This window comes from Macrotis lagotis, chromosome 2 (assembly GCF_037893015.1).
Source record: "Macrotis lagotis isolate mMagLag1 chromosome 2, bilby.v1.9.chrom.fasta, whole genome shotgun sequence".
Classification (NCBI taxonomy): domain Eukaryota; kingdom Metazoa; phylum Chordata; class Mammalia; order Peramelemorphia; family Peramelidae; genus Macrotis; species Macrotis lagotis.
The window spans coordinates 200143877-200161229 of NC_133659.1; the positions used below are offsets into that span (position 1 = coordinate 200143877).

General features: G+C 39.6%; 1 protein-coding gene across 3 annotated transcripts in view; it reads left to right on the forward strand.

Annotated features, from left to right (window-relative positions):
• The window catches only part of TLK2 (tousled like kinase 2), a 160552-nt gene extending 152360 nt beyond the window's left edge, over nucleotides 1-8192 (forward strand). Inside the window, exon 21 of one of the 3 annotated variants that reach the window (XM_074224422.1) lies at nucleotides 1071-8192. In XM_074224422.1, the coding sequence (XP_074080523.1) occupies nucleotides 1071-1244 (174 nt within the window). In that variant the 3' untranslated portion in view covers nucleotides 1245-8192. The remainder of the gene's footprint in view (nucleotides 1-1070) is intronic. The other 2 variants (XM_074224420.1, XM_074224421.1) reach the window with 2 other exon arrangements.
• Nucleotides 8193-17353: the final 9161 nt, after the last annotated feature.

The following is a 17353-nucleotide window of genomic DNA, read 5'->3' on the forward strand; positions in this document are numbered from 1 at the left end:
CATGCCTTAAACTTGAGATGAGCAAATTCCTCTTGCTCCACAGGTATGGTGCAGAAGTCACTATCCACCCCTGATTATAGAGAACATATAACAGTGATCCCATCTGAATTTTCTTACTTGAACCTTTTGTCCATTTGTATTGCAGTAGGTTCCTTCCTAGTTGTGCTGATTTCCCCTTGTTCTGCCTCATTGGTACAATAGAATATTTATTGATCTCATTTTTCATCTTTTCCAAAGATCTTGTATGTAACCTTTGCTTTTTATTTGGTTATTTTATTTTTTCTAATTATATGTAAAGACATTTTCAACATTCATTTTTTTGAAAGATTTTGAGTTGCAGCTTTTTTCTCCCTCCTCCCCAAGATAACTAGGAATCTGATCTGTTATGCATTACATAACTTTTTAGTAAAATATTCTCCCATCTCTTTTCAAGTTAATCTAAAGTGTTTCTTCTAGTGCCCTTTCCTCCATCATGAGTCAGTCAGGTTTATTAAGTGCTCACTATGTGCCAGATGCTGTGCTAAGCCCTCAATATAAAACAGTAAAGTAAATGTGTGTCCTGCCCTCAAGAAACTCATATTTTTGTGGAAAAAAACAACATACTCATAAATCAGTAACTGTTCTTCATGACTTTCTCCTGGAAGTTTGCTGTCTTGGCTCTTGGAGAAGACTCCACAGATGGCTCAAATTCTATATTTCTACATTTTTCCAGTAGAGACATCAGAGTAAACAGGGCCCAGAAAGGGGTAAGGCCAATAATGTATGACATTCACCCTCCTCTTGTTACTCTTTTAGTGAGAGTTGTTCAGGGTTGAGATGGAGTTGAGATGAATGGTTAGCATTGGCTACATTTCTCTCTTCAACCCCCTTTGTTCTGTGGAGGGAGAGAAAAGAGGTAGTGGTCTAAACATTTTTTGTTTCTCAGTTTTAACATTTAGTGTTTTTATTTCAAAAAGATCCTAGCTCCATTCTTTGAAGAATTTCCCATTCTGGTTGCAAGTTGTTGCTAAACTTCCTTCATAAGATCTGTGGTAGGAACAGACTTCCTCAAAGCTGTTTTCCCTTTCTAGGCATTTATTCGGCGCTGCCTGGCCTACCGAAAAGAGGATCGCATCGATGTCCAGCAGCTGGCATGTGACCCCTATTTACTTCCTCACATCCGAAAATCAGTTTCCACAAGCAGCCCTGCTGGAGCTGCAATTGCATCAACTTCTGGGGCATCCAATAACAGCTCTTCAAACTGAGACAGACTCCTAGGCCAAAGACTGTACACAAGTGGACAAATGGCATTCAGCAGTGGATTCGGAGAATAGCGAATCTGAATGGATTTCATGAAACCTGTACCAGGTGCTTTTTTTTTTCTTGCTTTTTTCCCATCCATAGAGCATGACAGCATCAGTTCTCATTGAGAAGAAACCTTGGGCAGTTCCAGCCAGGCCCTGCAGGAAAAAGCCCTGAGGTTCCCATGTCACTGGCCGCCGTATGTGGCTGCTCTGAGTGAGGGGGGAAAAAACAAAACTAACTGGATCCATGTACTGTGAATGTGCAAACATGCAGACTCGGGGGGTCCCTGACGCAGCGCTTCTGATGAAGAATGTGGACTTTGAAAATACAGACTGGGCTAGTCCAGTGTCTATATTTAAACTTGTTCTTTTCTTTTAATAAAGTTTAGGTAACATCTCCTGAAAAGCTCACAGCACAAAGGCTCAGCTGGGGATGGTGTTTGACTTCAAAGGAAAAAAGTTGCTATTGCCCACTGATGGCACTAGAGTTAGTGTTCCCCTGCCCTCAATAATTTCAGTTTTTAAAGACTACAGCTTCCCTAGTCCCCTTTTTTTATTTTTGAAAGAAAACATTTGGTCTCAAAGTGAAACCCGTATTAGCAGGTACGTGGAAATGTTCATTCCAATCAGATGCAGCTTTCTCTTATTCCATCTGGCCTCCTGTTAACAATTGTTTCCCTCATTTCAGTAGGGAAATAGTTGAATGGGAGAATAAAGATGTGTGGCTTTTTGCCATTAGACAAAAAATAAGGTTAGAAGACTGCAACTAGGAGTCTCTCTAGGTTTTCAACTGTTTCTTCACAACATAAACACTTGACGGTTGTCCCTTTTAATTTATTTGAAGTGCTATTTTTTTAAATAAAGGTTTGTCTATCCACACAATCCTCTTGGATTCTCTGAATATAGTATCTGTTGAATCTGTTAAAAGAAAAAAAAAGAGAAATTAGGCTGGGGAGTCAAATGCAGCAACAGGGATCAGTAGCTTCTTTCACATGATCTTTGTGCTCACTAATAGCTGTATGTTTCTGGTTAATCACATTAAAATTTGAACAGTACATAAACTTTCCTCTGCTAGATCATTTGGTAGAAAACTCCCCCAGTCTTCTTCCATCATTGTCCCTTCCAAACTGGTGTGTATATGTTCCAGCACCCTGTGGTTGTAGCTAACTTGTTTAGACTCATCAAATGGATTTTTCAGAGATCTCAAGGGGAATTAGAGATGTCAAATCTTAATATTCTTTTGTATCTGACTTTTTAGTCATGTTGTCACTGAGGTGTGTGTTCAACTGGAGAAGAAACTGAAATGGGAGCTGCATGGCCCTTCTCTGCCCTCCAAACGTCAGAGGGGGAAAAGAAGCCAGAGCCCAAACATGTGGCAGCCAGCTTGGAATGTTACTAATATGTGGCAGGAGGGCTCAGCCAGAAATATTTAAAGATGCAGCATTCAGGAGGGGGAGGGTCCCCAAGGTTGAGACAAGGGAGGCCAGAAAGTACACTCTCAAGCAGCTTGTAACCTCCATGTTTCTTTTATATAGGTGTTAAGAGGAGCAGGGGATGAAGTGGGGAAATGCCACTGCTAATAGGTTTTCTTAACTATAAGACTCATTTAGTTTCCTTCACCATGGGGTGATCACAGCAAGTTCTTGAGATAGAACTGTTTTGTGAAGCCAGTGGGACTTTAATGGGAGTGATCTGTAGAGGCTTCATTAGTGCCTGTCCCTACAGCTTTTTTTTTTTAACCCCATAATTTGTTTCTAGCCTTCATTTTTTCAGCAACTACCTGGCAAACACTAAAAGCTGTCAAGGAAGGAGGCCCTCCTAGGGTCTGAAAGACTGAGAGCAAGCATCTTGCTTTTTAAAAGGATAGCTATTTATGCACTGACCTGGAAGAAACTGCAATCTTAAAAAAAAATTATTTCAATAATTGAATCCCAGTTCCTATTTCGATTCATGTGATTGGATCCTGAATTTTACTTTAAAACATTTTTAACTTTGTTTTTATTTGGGGGGAAGGGGGAAATGCTGCATCTTTAAGTCTTCCCTCTAATTTCCTGCCCTCTTCAACCTCAGAGAAAATTAACTCCTTTCAGGACCAATTAGTCTACATGTTCAGGCTCCTGGAATTGTTAGTTTTTCTTTGAAGTGAAACTACAGTAACTCCACTGTGACTATTGAGCTTTATCTTCTACCTTTTCTACCTCCACTCTGAAGGGAGGAGCAGAAAGATAGATTCCCCACCCTCAGCCTTATTGTGTATCTGGGACAAAGATGGTGCTGACTCAGGTCAGCTGGTTCTGGGATAAAACCTTTGCCCTTGGATGAACTAACTTCACCCCAGAGACAAGCAAAGTGCTTTTTCTGGTGTGGATCAGGTCACTAGTGAAGAACCCAGTGGGACTCTAGTTTTGACGTACTTTGTTAATATGGGTTTCACTTTCTCCAAGGATGGCCCCTTATTGCCACAATGTTCATTTACTTTACCAAAAAAAATTTTTTTAAACAAATGTATTAATTTGTAACTTAAACCTGGCCAGACTGTTTTGGCTTTACCCAACAGATGAAAGTCATGGATATTAAAATAAGTTTTAAGAAATGAATTTTCCAGACTCTTGATTTTACTCTAGTTGAGCAGCTGCAAACAGAGTCACTTCTAGGTTGGGGTCTTGAGCTTCAAAACAATTGAGTCACAGGTGGGAACTTCAAACTAAGCATTAAACCTAAGGTCCATGGAATAGAGGATTAATGAGGGATTAGACTAGAAAGGAAACTGCCATAAATGAAGTGTGTCTCACCATAGTAGCCTGCCATATTTTCTGTCCCTGACCCTGGGCTATTACAGGGTAAGAATATTTGCCTCCTATACTTATTCTTACACATTTTAGGCCAGGACCTATTACAAATTCTGGTCCACACTTTTTAACCAAAGTTAGAACCTGGCCACTCCATCATAAACTTCATGTAGTTTTGTAACAGAAAACACTAATCATCCAGAGATCAGCCTTCTCATGATGAACATTTCCAAATTTAGCTAGGCAGGTCCTCAGTTGACAGACAGTCATTACTTGGTAGGTTCAGCCAGAGCTTGTACCCTCATGGCATAATCCTGGAGAATCCAGGGATCATCTCTATAACCCAGAATATCAAAGTATAGCACTTTTAATTAGAGTAATTCATAAAAATGTTCATGGACATTATTTATTTTTAGGGTGTTTTTTTTTTTTGTTTTTGTTTTTGCAAGGCAATAGGGTTAAGTGGCTTGCCCAAGGCCACACAGCTAGGTAATTATTAAGTGTCTGAGGCCAGACTTGAACTCGGGTACTCCTGACTCCATGGCTGGTGCTCTATCCACTGTGCCGCCTAGGGCCCCCCCCCCCCCCATGGATACAGTATTATAAGGCAGGGGACATAGCCCTTTGGACTAGAGCCCTTATTTCATATAGATGAATATGAAAACCAATATTGGGTTACAGTTATCCAGGGATGGATAATATCATCTGCTCACTCATTCCCATTTGATTACCCTGATAGAGCTGGTATTCAGATGCTGCTATACCTGTACCCTACACCATTTTCAGAAGAAGTATTTTTCCTGATACAGTATTAGCAGCACAGGCATCTAGGGATAGTGAGTTCTTCAGTTTGGAAAAGAAGCCAAAGTCACTTAAGTAGAGTGAGTAGGTTCATTGGAAGAGGAGCATTAGTTTCTTTCACAAAGTGATTACTCTGTTATAGCCAAGGCTTAATTGAGAACTCCAGCATCAGTATGAAGGTTGCTTGGAAAAGATCCCCTCTCCTGGAGCCTTAGAGAGGATTTGGGGAAAGAAAGTTGAGCAGGAAGTGACCAGCCCTGGGGTAAGTAGTTATATGTTGGTAAGACTGATAAACCATTGCAGGGGGCAGGGCTATTGTCCTTTTCCACATTTATTTCATGACAAACACCCTGAGTTCAGTGAGATTCAGTTCTGCTTTCGATCGGTTATTCTGCAGCAGACCCAAGATGGTCAGAATTCAGTCACCTCCACAAAAATCTCATAATCCACAAGCAGTAAAGTTATAATGTATGACTGTTTGACCACATAACCCATTTTCAGCATGGGAAGCTTCTCCCTAGTCACCATGCCATTGTTGTACCATCTGTGGATGTAGAGGTCCCGGAAGGCTTCCCATCATGGCTTGAAATTCTTCAGTTTTGCCATTGGTACACACTTAACTCCACCTTATGCTCAAAAAGGGAGACATCCTGGGTGTGCCAGGGTGGAGCAACCCGGAAGTTGCTTCCTTGTGGCTTGAATCCTGGCCAGTCTATTCTTGGAACTGGCCTAGCAGACATCTTTACCTTGGCGAACTGCAGCTTTGTGAGAGCTAGAAGCCAAGGCCTCTACAGCATCCTTGCATTTATTGGTCTATGAAAATGATTCAGCTACCCTTTGTTCACTCCAGCAAATTATGAGATCTAATAAGGGCAGAGGGCAATAAAGGGAACTGCTATCATATTCTGAATCTAATTGACTCATTATTCCAATATAAGGAAAATGCAGTGGACTAGCAGTCAGGAAATTTGAGTTTTAATCCTGACTTTGAAAGTCCTCTTCTCTGAATGTTGGACCTTATCAAAATGTGCATTTTGATCCTGTAGCAGCTCAGACCTAACTCTTTAGAAGCACTGTCAAAGCTAGTGTGTTTGAGCATCCCACCATTTTCCGGTCCTCCTTCTCTTGGGTCCCTACATCTCTCTTCCTTTTTTTCTCTGCTCCCTTCTCCTAAGCATTTGTAGAAGTCAGAAGAGAAGAAAGGACTGTGGCTTGTCCCAGATTACAACTTTCTGAAACCACAACACTGCCCCAAATTGAACCAGTTTAATTATCATTGGGATTACAAAATGTCTCATGAAATAACTCATCTGTCCAGCAAGGCATTAAAGGACTAGAAGAAAGATTGAAAGCCCAGAAGGTTCACATGTAACTACTTATCTTCAGACAACATGCAAACCATGTGCAGAAGACTCGAGCAGTTCAAGCATTCCTGTTTCTCTGGCCACAGAAAATCACCTTTTAGAAATGCCACTTGACTTTAACAAGGTCACAGGGACACTACTTTTCTGCCTTGGAAGAGGGAAAGAGCCAACAGAATTTTGAATTGATTTGATTACAAGGCCCTAGGTGATGACAAAAATAGAATTCTGGGTAATAGAATATTAAAAATTTGATTGAAATGGTATTTAAACTTTCTTGGTCAGCAATGAAAGGTTAAGAAGACTGAAAGGACTAAACATGAAACCAAAAAATTAGATGAAAATGTGCACTTTTTGTAGAAAAATTCAAATTAGGGAACCCACTGCCACATTCAGAAAGTGTTTCAACTTCACTTGGCAGACATTTGCAGCAAACACAAGAAAAGCCAAGGATGTTTCTATATCCAATCTTTGCTCCTTGGACTTTCCACCTCTTCCTCTCCTGGAACTCTCCAAGGATATCCTGAAAGGACTTTAAAAATGTTTGTCCTTCATTTTATTTTTTTTTTACTTTTTAGGGTTTTGTTTTTTTTTTGCAAGGCAAATGGAGTTAAGTGGCTTGTCCAAGGCCACACAGCTAGGTAATTATTAAGTGTCTGAGGGGATTTGAACCCAGGTACTCTGGACTCCAGGCCTGGTGCTTTATCCACTGTGCCACCTAGTCACCCCTGTCCTTTATTTTCAAAGAAGACTGATGACAACATGGGTTGTCAGCATTCGTGCTTGAATTGGATATAAGTAAGGTAATGTTGCACAAAGTTGTAAGCCTCGCTCTTCTAGAGTGGCTCAGGATGATGCAGTAGTTGACCTTGGCATCTCTGACTAAGTTCTAAGCATTTCATAGCACCAACTTTAGTTGCCTTTATGATCATTGAAACAAATTGTTTTCATGTGCCCTATCCATCAGGGTATGTTTTTATGGGCTTGGGCTATACTTTCTCCTAACCCATCAGTGGCTTTGAGGCCCTCTGATTACCCTAAACCTGGTTTAGCCTGTCTGCCAAGATACTTACTTGGATGTGGCCATTACACATGCTACAGATTTCTTGGAGCCACAGGTGAGAGTTGGGTGACAGGTGCACACTAAAGAAAGATGGAGCAGCCCTGAAAAGGGCTGGGCAAGCCCTCACATCAGAGGTGAACTGAAGAACTAGCCCCCAAAAAAGACTATAATAGGATGGCAGAAGAAAGGGGAGAAGAAATAATACAATTAACTCAGACTGTTTAGGGACTGTCTGAGAGGAGTTTCATCAGTATTATACAAGCAGCTTGACTTTGAATTAGGATAGTCATCCTGAGGCCTAAAGTTAAATGATCAGATCAATTGACAAACTATTTCGGGCAAACACTAAACTATTGGACATTCTGTTTCTCTCATTCAAAATAAGTGACTACTGGAATAATTTTCTCAAGCAACAACTGTTTTCCTTGGTTGTTTGTGAGTAGCCTCATAGTGGAAAGATGCTTTCTGTTATTCAGGAATTGACTGAATTTTGTTATTCACAATATATCAGTTTAAATAAGGCATGTTCATTGCACAATCTTCTCAATAATCCTACATATCCCAAATTTTGCTAATCCTAACATGATAACCTCAAGATCTCAAGGAGAAATGTTCACTTTTTATAAAGGAAAGAAACGATTCTGCTTCTTTAAAAAAAAAAGATCAATTTATATAATTAATATGTAAATTGTAACTTTTTTTTAACTGGCTAAAAATGTTATCCATCATTTTAAAAAATAGCTTAGGATTTAACATTTTATTTTTATATGGTGCAAAAGTAATGCTAGTTGGCAGTATTTGTAAAAATCGGAAATATATTTTTAAAAAATAAAATTAACGAGTTAGACACAATCATCTAGTTCTCTTCAAACTGTAATGCTAGGGGCTTCCACGATTTAGAAGGAACATTGAAGAAGATCATGTAATCCAACTTCATTTTATATATATATATATATATATATATATATGAAAATTTTAATGTCAAAAGTCAGTCAACAAGCATTTATGTGCCTGGTCAGGGTCTGTGCTAAGCACTGGAGCTACATAGGTAAAAGTGTGATCCACTGTTTCTTTTCTCCACACATTCAATTTTGATCTATGCTATCATGGAAGCAAATGTAAAGACTATATCAGATTGTCTTTTGTTGGGGGAGGGAAGGGAGGGCATGAAAAAAAATTGTAAAATTCAAAATGTTGCAAAAAAAAAAGATTGGTAAAAACTACCATTGTATGTAATTGGAAAACAAATAAAATACTTATATAATTTTTTTAAAAAGTAAAAGTACCCTCTAATGACCAGGAAGAGGCTTTGCACAACCTGCAAACAATGAACATAGGAAATTCTTAGTTGTAAATGGGAGGTGTTATCTGTTCTTTGTTCTGGAAGAGGACCCATGACATCACTTAACTTGCAAGTGAATTGGATTTAATTGGAGCAGAGCTGTGCAAGGTCCTCAGCTTCACTCCCCTGCAGAGCTATTGGAGTCCAGTGATAAGGCATCAGTCAAGATAACTGGATGCAGTTGGGTACAGGATGCAGTGGGAAACTTTGACCTTTTAAAGCCCAGGTTTTTACCAGGTTTCAGTGTATCTGAGACAACGCCCATTCATTAATTAAAGGCTAGGGAAGAATTGAGGCAAAGGATGACCTCATTTGCCTTCATAAAAGAGTTCATCTAGGAGGGAAGGACCATTTGAGTTTCTGACCAGAACAGAAACAATTTTTATTTACCATTCTATTTACTGTCTCAGAGAGATGGGGAAAGCAGGAAAGGTCATTTGCAGAAGATAGGATTTGCCCTGAATCTTGAAGGAAGTAAGGGAATCCTTCCTATCAGCATCCACAGGTCAGTGGTCCACAGCAGGGAGCCAAGAATAGACTGGATTCACATCTCCACAAAGAACTCTGCAAATGAAGTTAATACCAAACCTAAAGGAAACACCTTGAGAATTCCATTTATGGGAGGAAAAAAACATCACAGCAACCAAGTGTTGTTTCTTCACTTCTGTCACATGGATGCTCTAATTTTGAGCCCGCTTCCCCCTGGAGTCTGTATGTACTTGTGGGGAGAGGGCAACGCAGCTGTGGAGGTGGCTAGGTGGGGGCAGGGCATGCTAGTTTGTCCAAGTTGTACTCTTTTTCTGAAAACTTTAAAAATTTTGTTTTTCAAAAAGAAAGATATTACAACTGACTCCCTGGGAAAAGGCCCTAAGCCAGGAAATAGACTTGCAAGAACAGTTATTGGATTGTAGAGGGATGTAAAGTAGCAGCTGATAGAGTACCTGCTCTCAAACAGGAGATTAAAAATCAAAGATGCCCAAGATTAAAGAGAAGATAAGCAGAGCCAGAATTTGGATTTAGGTCCTCTGACTGCAATCTTGGTACTCTTTCCACTGTATCAGGGGTCTTCCCAGGAAGGCATGGATGTGCTAGGTGAGGCAAGGTGAGTTCTATTTGATGTAGATTAGACCTCAGGTTTTCCCTGTGACTAGGAAGGTAAATATAGATTGAGATTTGAACAGCAGGGTCCTCTCTCCTCCCATTTTCTTCACAAGCTCCAAAACCAGTGGTCTTAAAAATATCTTGATAACTATTTCACTATGTTTTCCTTTCTAGTCGTTTGTATTTGCAAAATACTGTCACATGTATTTAAAAAACATTCTGAGAAAGGGTTCACTAGATTTATGGAGGGGTCCTTGAAGAGAAGATAAGGCAAAGAAATAAGCATTTATTAAAGGCCTTAGCCTTGTAAAACACTTAGCCCAGTGCTTTACAAAAATATTTAATCTTCGTAACAACCCTGGGAAGTAAGTGTATCATTATCCTGATTTTATAGTTGGGACAACGAAGACAAACTGCTCAAGTAACCTGCCCAAGTCACACAGTTAAGGAAGTGTTTAAGACTGGCTTTGAATTCAGGTATTCCCAACTCCAGGCCCAGCAACTGTATTCATTGTGCTACCCAGCTGTGTCTGCTTTTATATTTCTTTGCCCTATCTTCCAAAAACAGCCCCTGGAAGATTCTAGAACAGTACCCTAGTACCACCAGTGGGGGAGGTGAAGAACCTGAAGTTTTTTGTCCTACTTTGAGATCTGGGTCTGTCTGTGAAATCAGTCCAGCCTAGCCGTCATCCTGAATTTAGGGCAATAGGAGTCCAGGGTTAGGACTCCTTGGAAGAAAGGAGAGAGAGCTCACCAGAGGATAGAGTTAAGGGGCGGGAGTTAGGAAGTTGGGGTAAGATCTCTTGTAACTTTTGAGCTGTGGGTGGGTTTGGGTCATGAAAGCATACAGCCAGAAGCTGAACAAACAACCAGGCCTGGGGAGCAGGTCAGGAGCCTAGTGAAGGCAGGGAACACAAGGGTCCTTTTGTTTTGGGGAGCTCAACAGGGAGTGGAGCCGGGCTGGAGTTTGAAGGGGGTGTGCAATGGAAGTTATTGGGCAAGAGGACCCCTCTGGTGTGAAAGGTCAGAGAGCCGCCAACTCACTGACAGCCCCACCCTACTGCAGAATTAGATCTGGGTAGTGAAGTACTGGGTCTGGTATGGCTAAGAGGGCTTGTCTCAATAGCCCTCCTTAGAAGGGGATGAAGGTCTCAGTTTCCTCTTACTTAGAAGGAATGAGTCTTAGGACTGTCACATTCTTCAGTGAACTCACCTTTCTCAGGGTGGGTTCAATTTTACAACAGCTCTCAGTTCTTCCCTTGGCTTCTCCTTTCCCCAAATGATCCATCCTAGCTTCACCTGGTAAAACATTTTTGTGTAGAAAGAATAAATCCTGCTACCTATATAGTTAAATGGAGCTATCTGTCTTTATTTTAAAAAGTACTTTTTGCAACTATTGTTTTTAAACAACAGCCCCATTTGGTAAGAAAAAGGGTATTAATGTCCCTATTTGATAGTCAAGGAAACTGAGTTTAACATGATGCCCACAATGTTAATTTGTGGCAGAGATATGTCTCGAAACCAGAATTCCTGCCTCCCAGTCTAATGTTCTTTCCCTTATCCCATTGCTTCAAGGACCTTTTTAGAGGTATGGTCTCTCCAAGACAGATGTCTGTGTGTATCCCCTACTACCAGGCCACATACATGATGCACTAGAAGGATTCCTAAAAAAAAGACTCACATGTACCAAAGTGTTATAGCAACTTTTTGTAGTGGCCAAGAATTGGAAATTGAAGGGATGCTCATCAGCTGGGGAATGGCTGAACAAGTTATGGTATATGAATATGATGGAGTGCTATTGTTCTTTAAGAAGCCATGAGCAGGGGCAGCTAGGTGGCACAGTGGATAGAACACCGGCCCTTGAGTCAGGAGTACCTGAGTTCAAATCTAGCCTCAGACACTTAATAATGATTACCTAGCTGTGTGGCCTTGGGCAAGCCACTTAACCCCATTGCCTTGTGCAAAAAAAAAAAGTCATGAGCAGGTGGATTCCAAAAAAAGTGAGCAGAACCAGAAGAACAATTGTATATATTAACAGCAACACTGTGTCATGATCAACTTGATGGACTCGGCTTCTCTCAGCAGTTCAGTAATCAAGTACAATTCTTAAAATCTTGTGATGGAAAATGCCACTCATTTCCAGACAAAATACTATGGATTCTGAATACAGACCAAAGCATACTATTTTCACTTTTTAAAACTTGTTTTATTTTTTTCTCTTTTTTTCCCTCATTTTTCTTCCCTTTAGTTCTGACTTCTTTCACAACTAATAGAGAGATATGTTTAACAGGATTGCACATGTGCAATCTGTATCAGATTACTCACTGTTCTGGGGAGGGGGGAAGGAAAGAGGGAGGAAGAAAAATGTGGAACTCAAAAAGCTTACAGAAAGATGAATATTGAAAACTATCTTTGACTTAATTAGAAGAAAAAAATAACATTTTAAAAAATAAGATTCCTAGGCTGGGAGTTGGGGTACCTGAATCCTGTTCTCAGTTCTACCAGTCGTTGTTCTATACTTTGAGTGAGTTATCTACCTTCTCAGTTTCCTTATCAGAAATAATATTTTTTTGTCCTTCATTTTTTAAAGAAAACCCACAACATCAGGGAAGTGATGCCATGACAAGACGTTACCTGGATTTGAATGAGGAGGTGTGTTAAGTCACCAGCCTCACTCAAATCCAGTGACCAGATATGAATCAGGACAACTAGAGATGGCCCCGAATGTGGGGCAGTTAGGGTTAAGTGACTTGCCCAAGGTCACACAGCTAGTTAGTATTAGGGACTGGATTTGAAGCAAGCAGTTGGAATCTAAGATCCTTTCGGTTCTGATAGTATACAATTCTGTCCTTCCCATATCCTGACTATTTTTCAAGTTGGCCTGTGATAGTTTCTCAAGGCATTTAGGCTTTAAGAATTATACATTCTTTCACTTGAATAAGCATTAATTTAATAAGTGCTCATTATATTCCATGCTACTGAAATGCATTCATAATCCCACTATTCTTTCTCTTTGACATAGATCACAACCTATCCATCCCTGTCTATCCTATGCATCTCCTTTAGAGATCCTCCTCAACCAGTGCTGGAGTCATTTCTTTCCTTATGTCTCAGGGATACTGATGAAATTCTCAGACTGTCTACCTGATGCAGGACAGACCTATTCTTTGTAACATATATTTCCTTGAAAACATCTTTTTCCTCCTGTTCCTGGAAGTTCTTCATTGGTTAGATGCTGCAGCTTTCTCCCACACATAATATACCTCACCATTGCTCTCTCTGTGATATTTATTTTCAGTTCTTTAGAGACTATTATTGTCTGTCCTGCTGTCATAAAACAACACTGGAAGAATGTTAATATTAAACATGAGTATTTTTTCTTTTGGAGGAGAAAAAGAGATAGAAAGCTTGAGATCTTAAAAGATGCTATGCAATTTCTCAAAGGTAGACCAGCTTGCTGTTCTGTTCAATTCTGGTCCAACTTGTTCATCTGCACAGTCTGTCCCAGACATACATACTGGTGGACAAGTTCTATAAGTATTTTTCATTACATTTGCCTGTGTTTAGTCAGATCAAACTCTTAAATGATTCTAGATCTCTCTCAGGAAATCTTGCAGTGTTCCAGATCATGGTGACACCAGCATATCTTTTGAAAACAGGAAACTTATGAGATAACACAGTTCATTTTACAAATAAATTTTTTTTATTAATTTTTTCATTTTTTTTTGTTCACCATCTCTTCCTTCTTCAGAAAATAAACATTGGGGATGTAGATAAAAACAAAAAATGGTCTCTTCCTTCAAGGAGTTTATATTCATTTGGAGGGAGCAGAGAACATATACATATAAGTAAGACAAAAATAAAGTTATTTTCCTGGAGTAGTGAGGTCATATTATCATTTGGGGGAATCAGAAACACTTTCACATTGGAAGTGACATATATGAACTGAGTTTTGAAGTTAAGGTAAGGACCCTATGAAGCAGCATTGTGGAGAAAGTAGGTTCTGCAGATGTAGGTTGAACAGTAAATAGATATAATCCTATATGAATTGTTTAAATTGAGAAACTTAAAAGGGATACCTTAAGTGAGTAGATTATAGAGTGAAGATTGATGTTAAATATAACCCAAAACAAACCTTTCCCCCTACTAGGGCCCAAAGAGGTTGGATAACTTGCCTATAAATAGTAAATCATAAATCTCCTGCAAGGTGTTCAGGTGAGAAGAGAGTCATGGCCTCTGGCACTATGTGAATAGACTAGGATTCACCAGCTGTAATCCTAGGAAAATAGAAAACCACTAGGCCTTATCACCTCCTCTGCCACTAAATCCTCCAGATTCCTGCATGCTGCCAACTAACCCGAGGGTTCCTGGACTTTGCTGTCCACCCTACAAATATATCCTTTTCAAGAACCTAAGAACCTCTCCATCTGCCCTAAGTTCAAGTGACTTGCCCAAGTTCACACAGCTATGAAGTGTCTGTGGCTAGCTTTGAATTCAGGCCTAGAAGTCTCAACACATTGACTAGACCATGTAAAGACTTATAAAGTCCATTATATGTACTGTTTTTTTTTATCAATTAAAGCATGACTCCTTGGATGTATAAGCTAGCTCATTTTTTCTCTTTGTATGCTCAGTACTTAGCAAAGTTCTTGGCACATGGTAAGACTGACCTGTGAGTATCTTGTTTCCAGAGTTGGTAGTACAGAAAAACCCAGTCTTTAAAAAAAAAATAAATGTTTTTTTATTTATTTGTCCATTCTCATTTCCCCTATTCTGGAGTTTATTTTTTAAACATAAATGTAGAATTTTATATTTATCCCATTAAAAATGTATTATATTTGTTATTTATTATAAATATTATTATATTATTTAATATTTTTTAGATTCACCTTATTGTGATAGGCTATCAATATTTTCAGCTTCAGATTCTGTCATCTAACATATTTACTATCTCACCCAACCTTATATTATCTGAAAATGTGATTGGTATGCCATCTATGCTTTCATTAAGATAATCAGTTCTAAATGACTGAAATGGAGTTATTGTTCTCTTCAGTGCAAATATTTCCTCCAATAATGCAAATTGCATCTTGTCCATATCAGTCCATACTGTGTTACTTTTTTCCCATGTTCTCCTATCAGTTTGCCATAGAAGCCACCAATATGCTGTAGTTGCTAAGTGGGTAGAGTACTCAGTCTAGAATCAGGAATATCTGAATTCAAAACCAGTCACAAGGGGGGCGGGTAGGTGGCGTAGTGGATAAAGCACCGGCCTTGGAGTCAGGAGTACCTGGGTTCAAATCCGGTCGCAGACACTTAATAATTACCTAGCTTTGTGGCCTTGGGCAAGCCACTTAACCCCATTTGCCTTGCAAAAACCTAAAAAAAAAAAAAAAATAGAACAAAACCAGTCACAGATGCTGGCTGACCTTGAGCAAGTCACTTGATCTTTTTCTACCATAGTTTCCTCAAATGGAAAATGGAAAAAAAATAATAGTATCTACCTCCCAGGGTTGTTATGAGGATCAAATGAGAGAACATTTATAGAATGCTTAGAACAGGACCCCTCAAATGCTTGTTGTCATTCATTCTTCATATTTGAAGAGAACCAATGATGGTCTAATTTGGGGATCAGGGCACAGTGTATTTGATTATGACCAATCAGTTCAGGCATCACCACCTTTGTTTACAACTTTGTATTTTGCTTATCATGTAACACTGTCTTTTTGATGTGGATGGTGCTGGTATCCCCCTGTTCCTTGCTTCTTATTTTTGCTCTACCTTGCAGAGACAGCAGTGGATTGTCCATTGGTCATTCCTCCCTCTTGTCATGTATTCAGTTTATCCTTTTCAGTCATACATCTTTTTGAGAACAGTCTTTATATCGTTTCTCCTTCATAATTACTTGCTTATAATGTATAACAGACTCCACATCTTCATTATCATTTGGATAAAACTTTAATTCTGATTCTTCAGTCACTACCATAGTCCAAGACTTGAAGCTGTACCACAAGAAAAATATTAATATTAAAAATATAGGCATCTGTTTTTCAGGGAGAAGCTTGAGATCATCCAAAGAAGTTTATAATTTTCCAAAAGAGAAGAGCCCTTCTCTTTCTCTTCTTTAAATTTTGGTCCCTATTCATGGTCTATTTGCAATTTCAAAGATAACTATATACCTTTAAAGCCCGATCATCTTAGCCTTCTTGGTGTTCATCACAACATTTCCTTTCTTGTCTCTGTGATTTTAGAGGCTGTCTCCCCTACTTGGAATATTTTTCCCCTCTTTTAGAAACACTATTTTCCTTTAAAGATCAACCTGAGCTTAAAGATCAACCTGAATTTAAAGATCAACTCCTTTTACTGAGACTTTTTCTCATATCACCAGCTACTTGGTGCCTTCCTTGAAATGAGATAATATTTGTAAAGCTATGTACCCGGTACATAATTGTCACTTAATAAATGTAATCTAGGCTCTCAGGATAACTCCCTCTTGAATATTCCAAAGTTTGTTACTAGACCTTGCAATAGAGAAATTTATGAAGTGCCAACTCTGTGCCAGGCAACTTGCTAAGTTTAGGGATGCACAAAGAGATGAAAGGAAATCCCTACCTTCAAGGATCTTACAACCTAATGATTGCTAAGGTCTGCTTACCTATTTTTCTCTTATAAGTACATGGAGTCTTTGGTATATTAGACAAAACAATCCTCTTCAGGATCCAGGTGCTTGAGTAGGGTCCCATTGGGCTGAGGGAAGAGGAAAGGTGTTAGGACTGTACCAGAAGGCTGTGGCAGAATGGATACCCATTCATGAACCCTGCCAACAATTCTACCAACTGCCAAGATCCAGGACCCTGCTTACTCTGTTGGTGTCTGCTGCACTATCAAGCTTCAGATGCAGCTTGTTCTGGATCACATCTGGGATCATCTGGGTCTTCCTTATGCACTCTGTTCTCCCAAACTTGACTAATCTGTCTGGATCTTGGTTTTATTAGTGTTGATCTCCTCTCCCTTATCCCCCACATGGGCACTGTCTGAGCTAGGGCATCTGCCACCAAGACCTCATCCAGATTGGTCAAATTATATCGTCAGTATAGTTGCAGTACCCTAAAGGAGCAAGATCTTGCTCAAGCCTCAGTTCACCAGTCAGTGGCAGAGGGAGAGTTCAGGTAGCCCTGGGGAAGAATTAAGATATATTAAACTCCTCCTTAGGTATAAGTGAATTGCTTCAGCTGTAGTACTAAGAGGTACTAATGAAGCTGACAACCTCATATCCCTCACCTGGTCCTCCAGAATGTGGAAGCCTGGAATATCCTTGGGGATTAGTGTGGTCATTTGGTTCAGGCAATTGACTGTAAGCAGATAGATAGGTCATCTGCCTTCCTCACTGGCCATACCAGACTGAAGAAATCTTCAGCTCCACTTCCATTTTTCAAGAGCTCTTAGGACTTGCATTTGTATCTCCAAACCTCAGCACCATATCTAGCACCTAATAAGTTTGAATAAATGCTTTTTTCCCCTGACCTAATGAGGTTAAGTGACTTGCCCTAGCTCACACAGCTAGTAAGTATCAAGTATCTGAGGTTGAATTTGAATTCAGATCCTCCTGACTC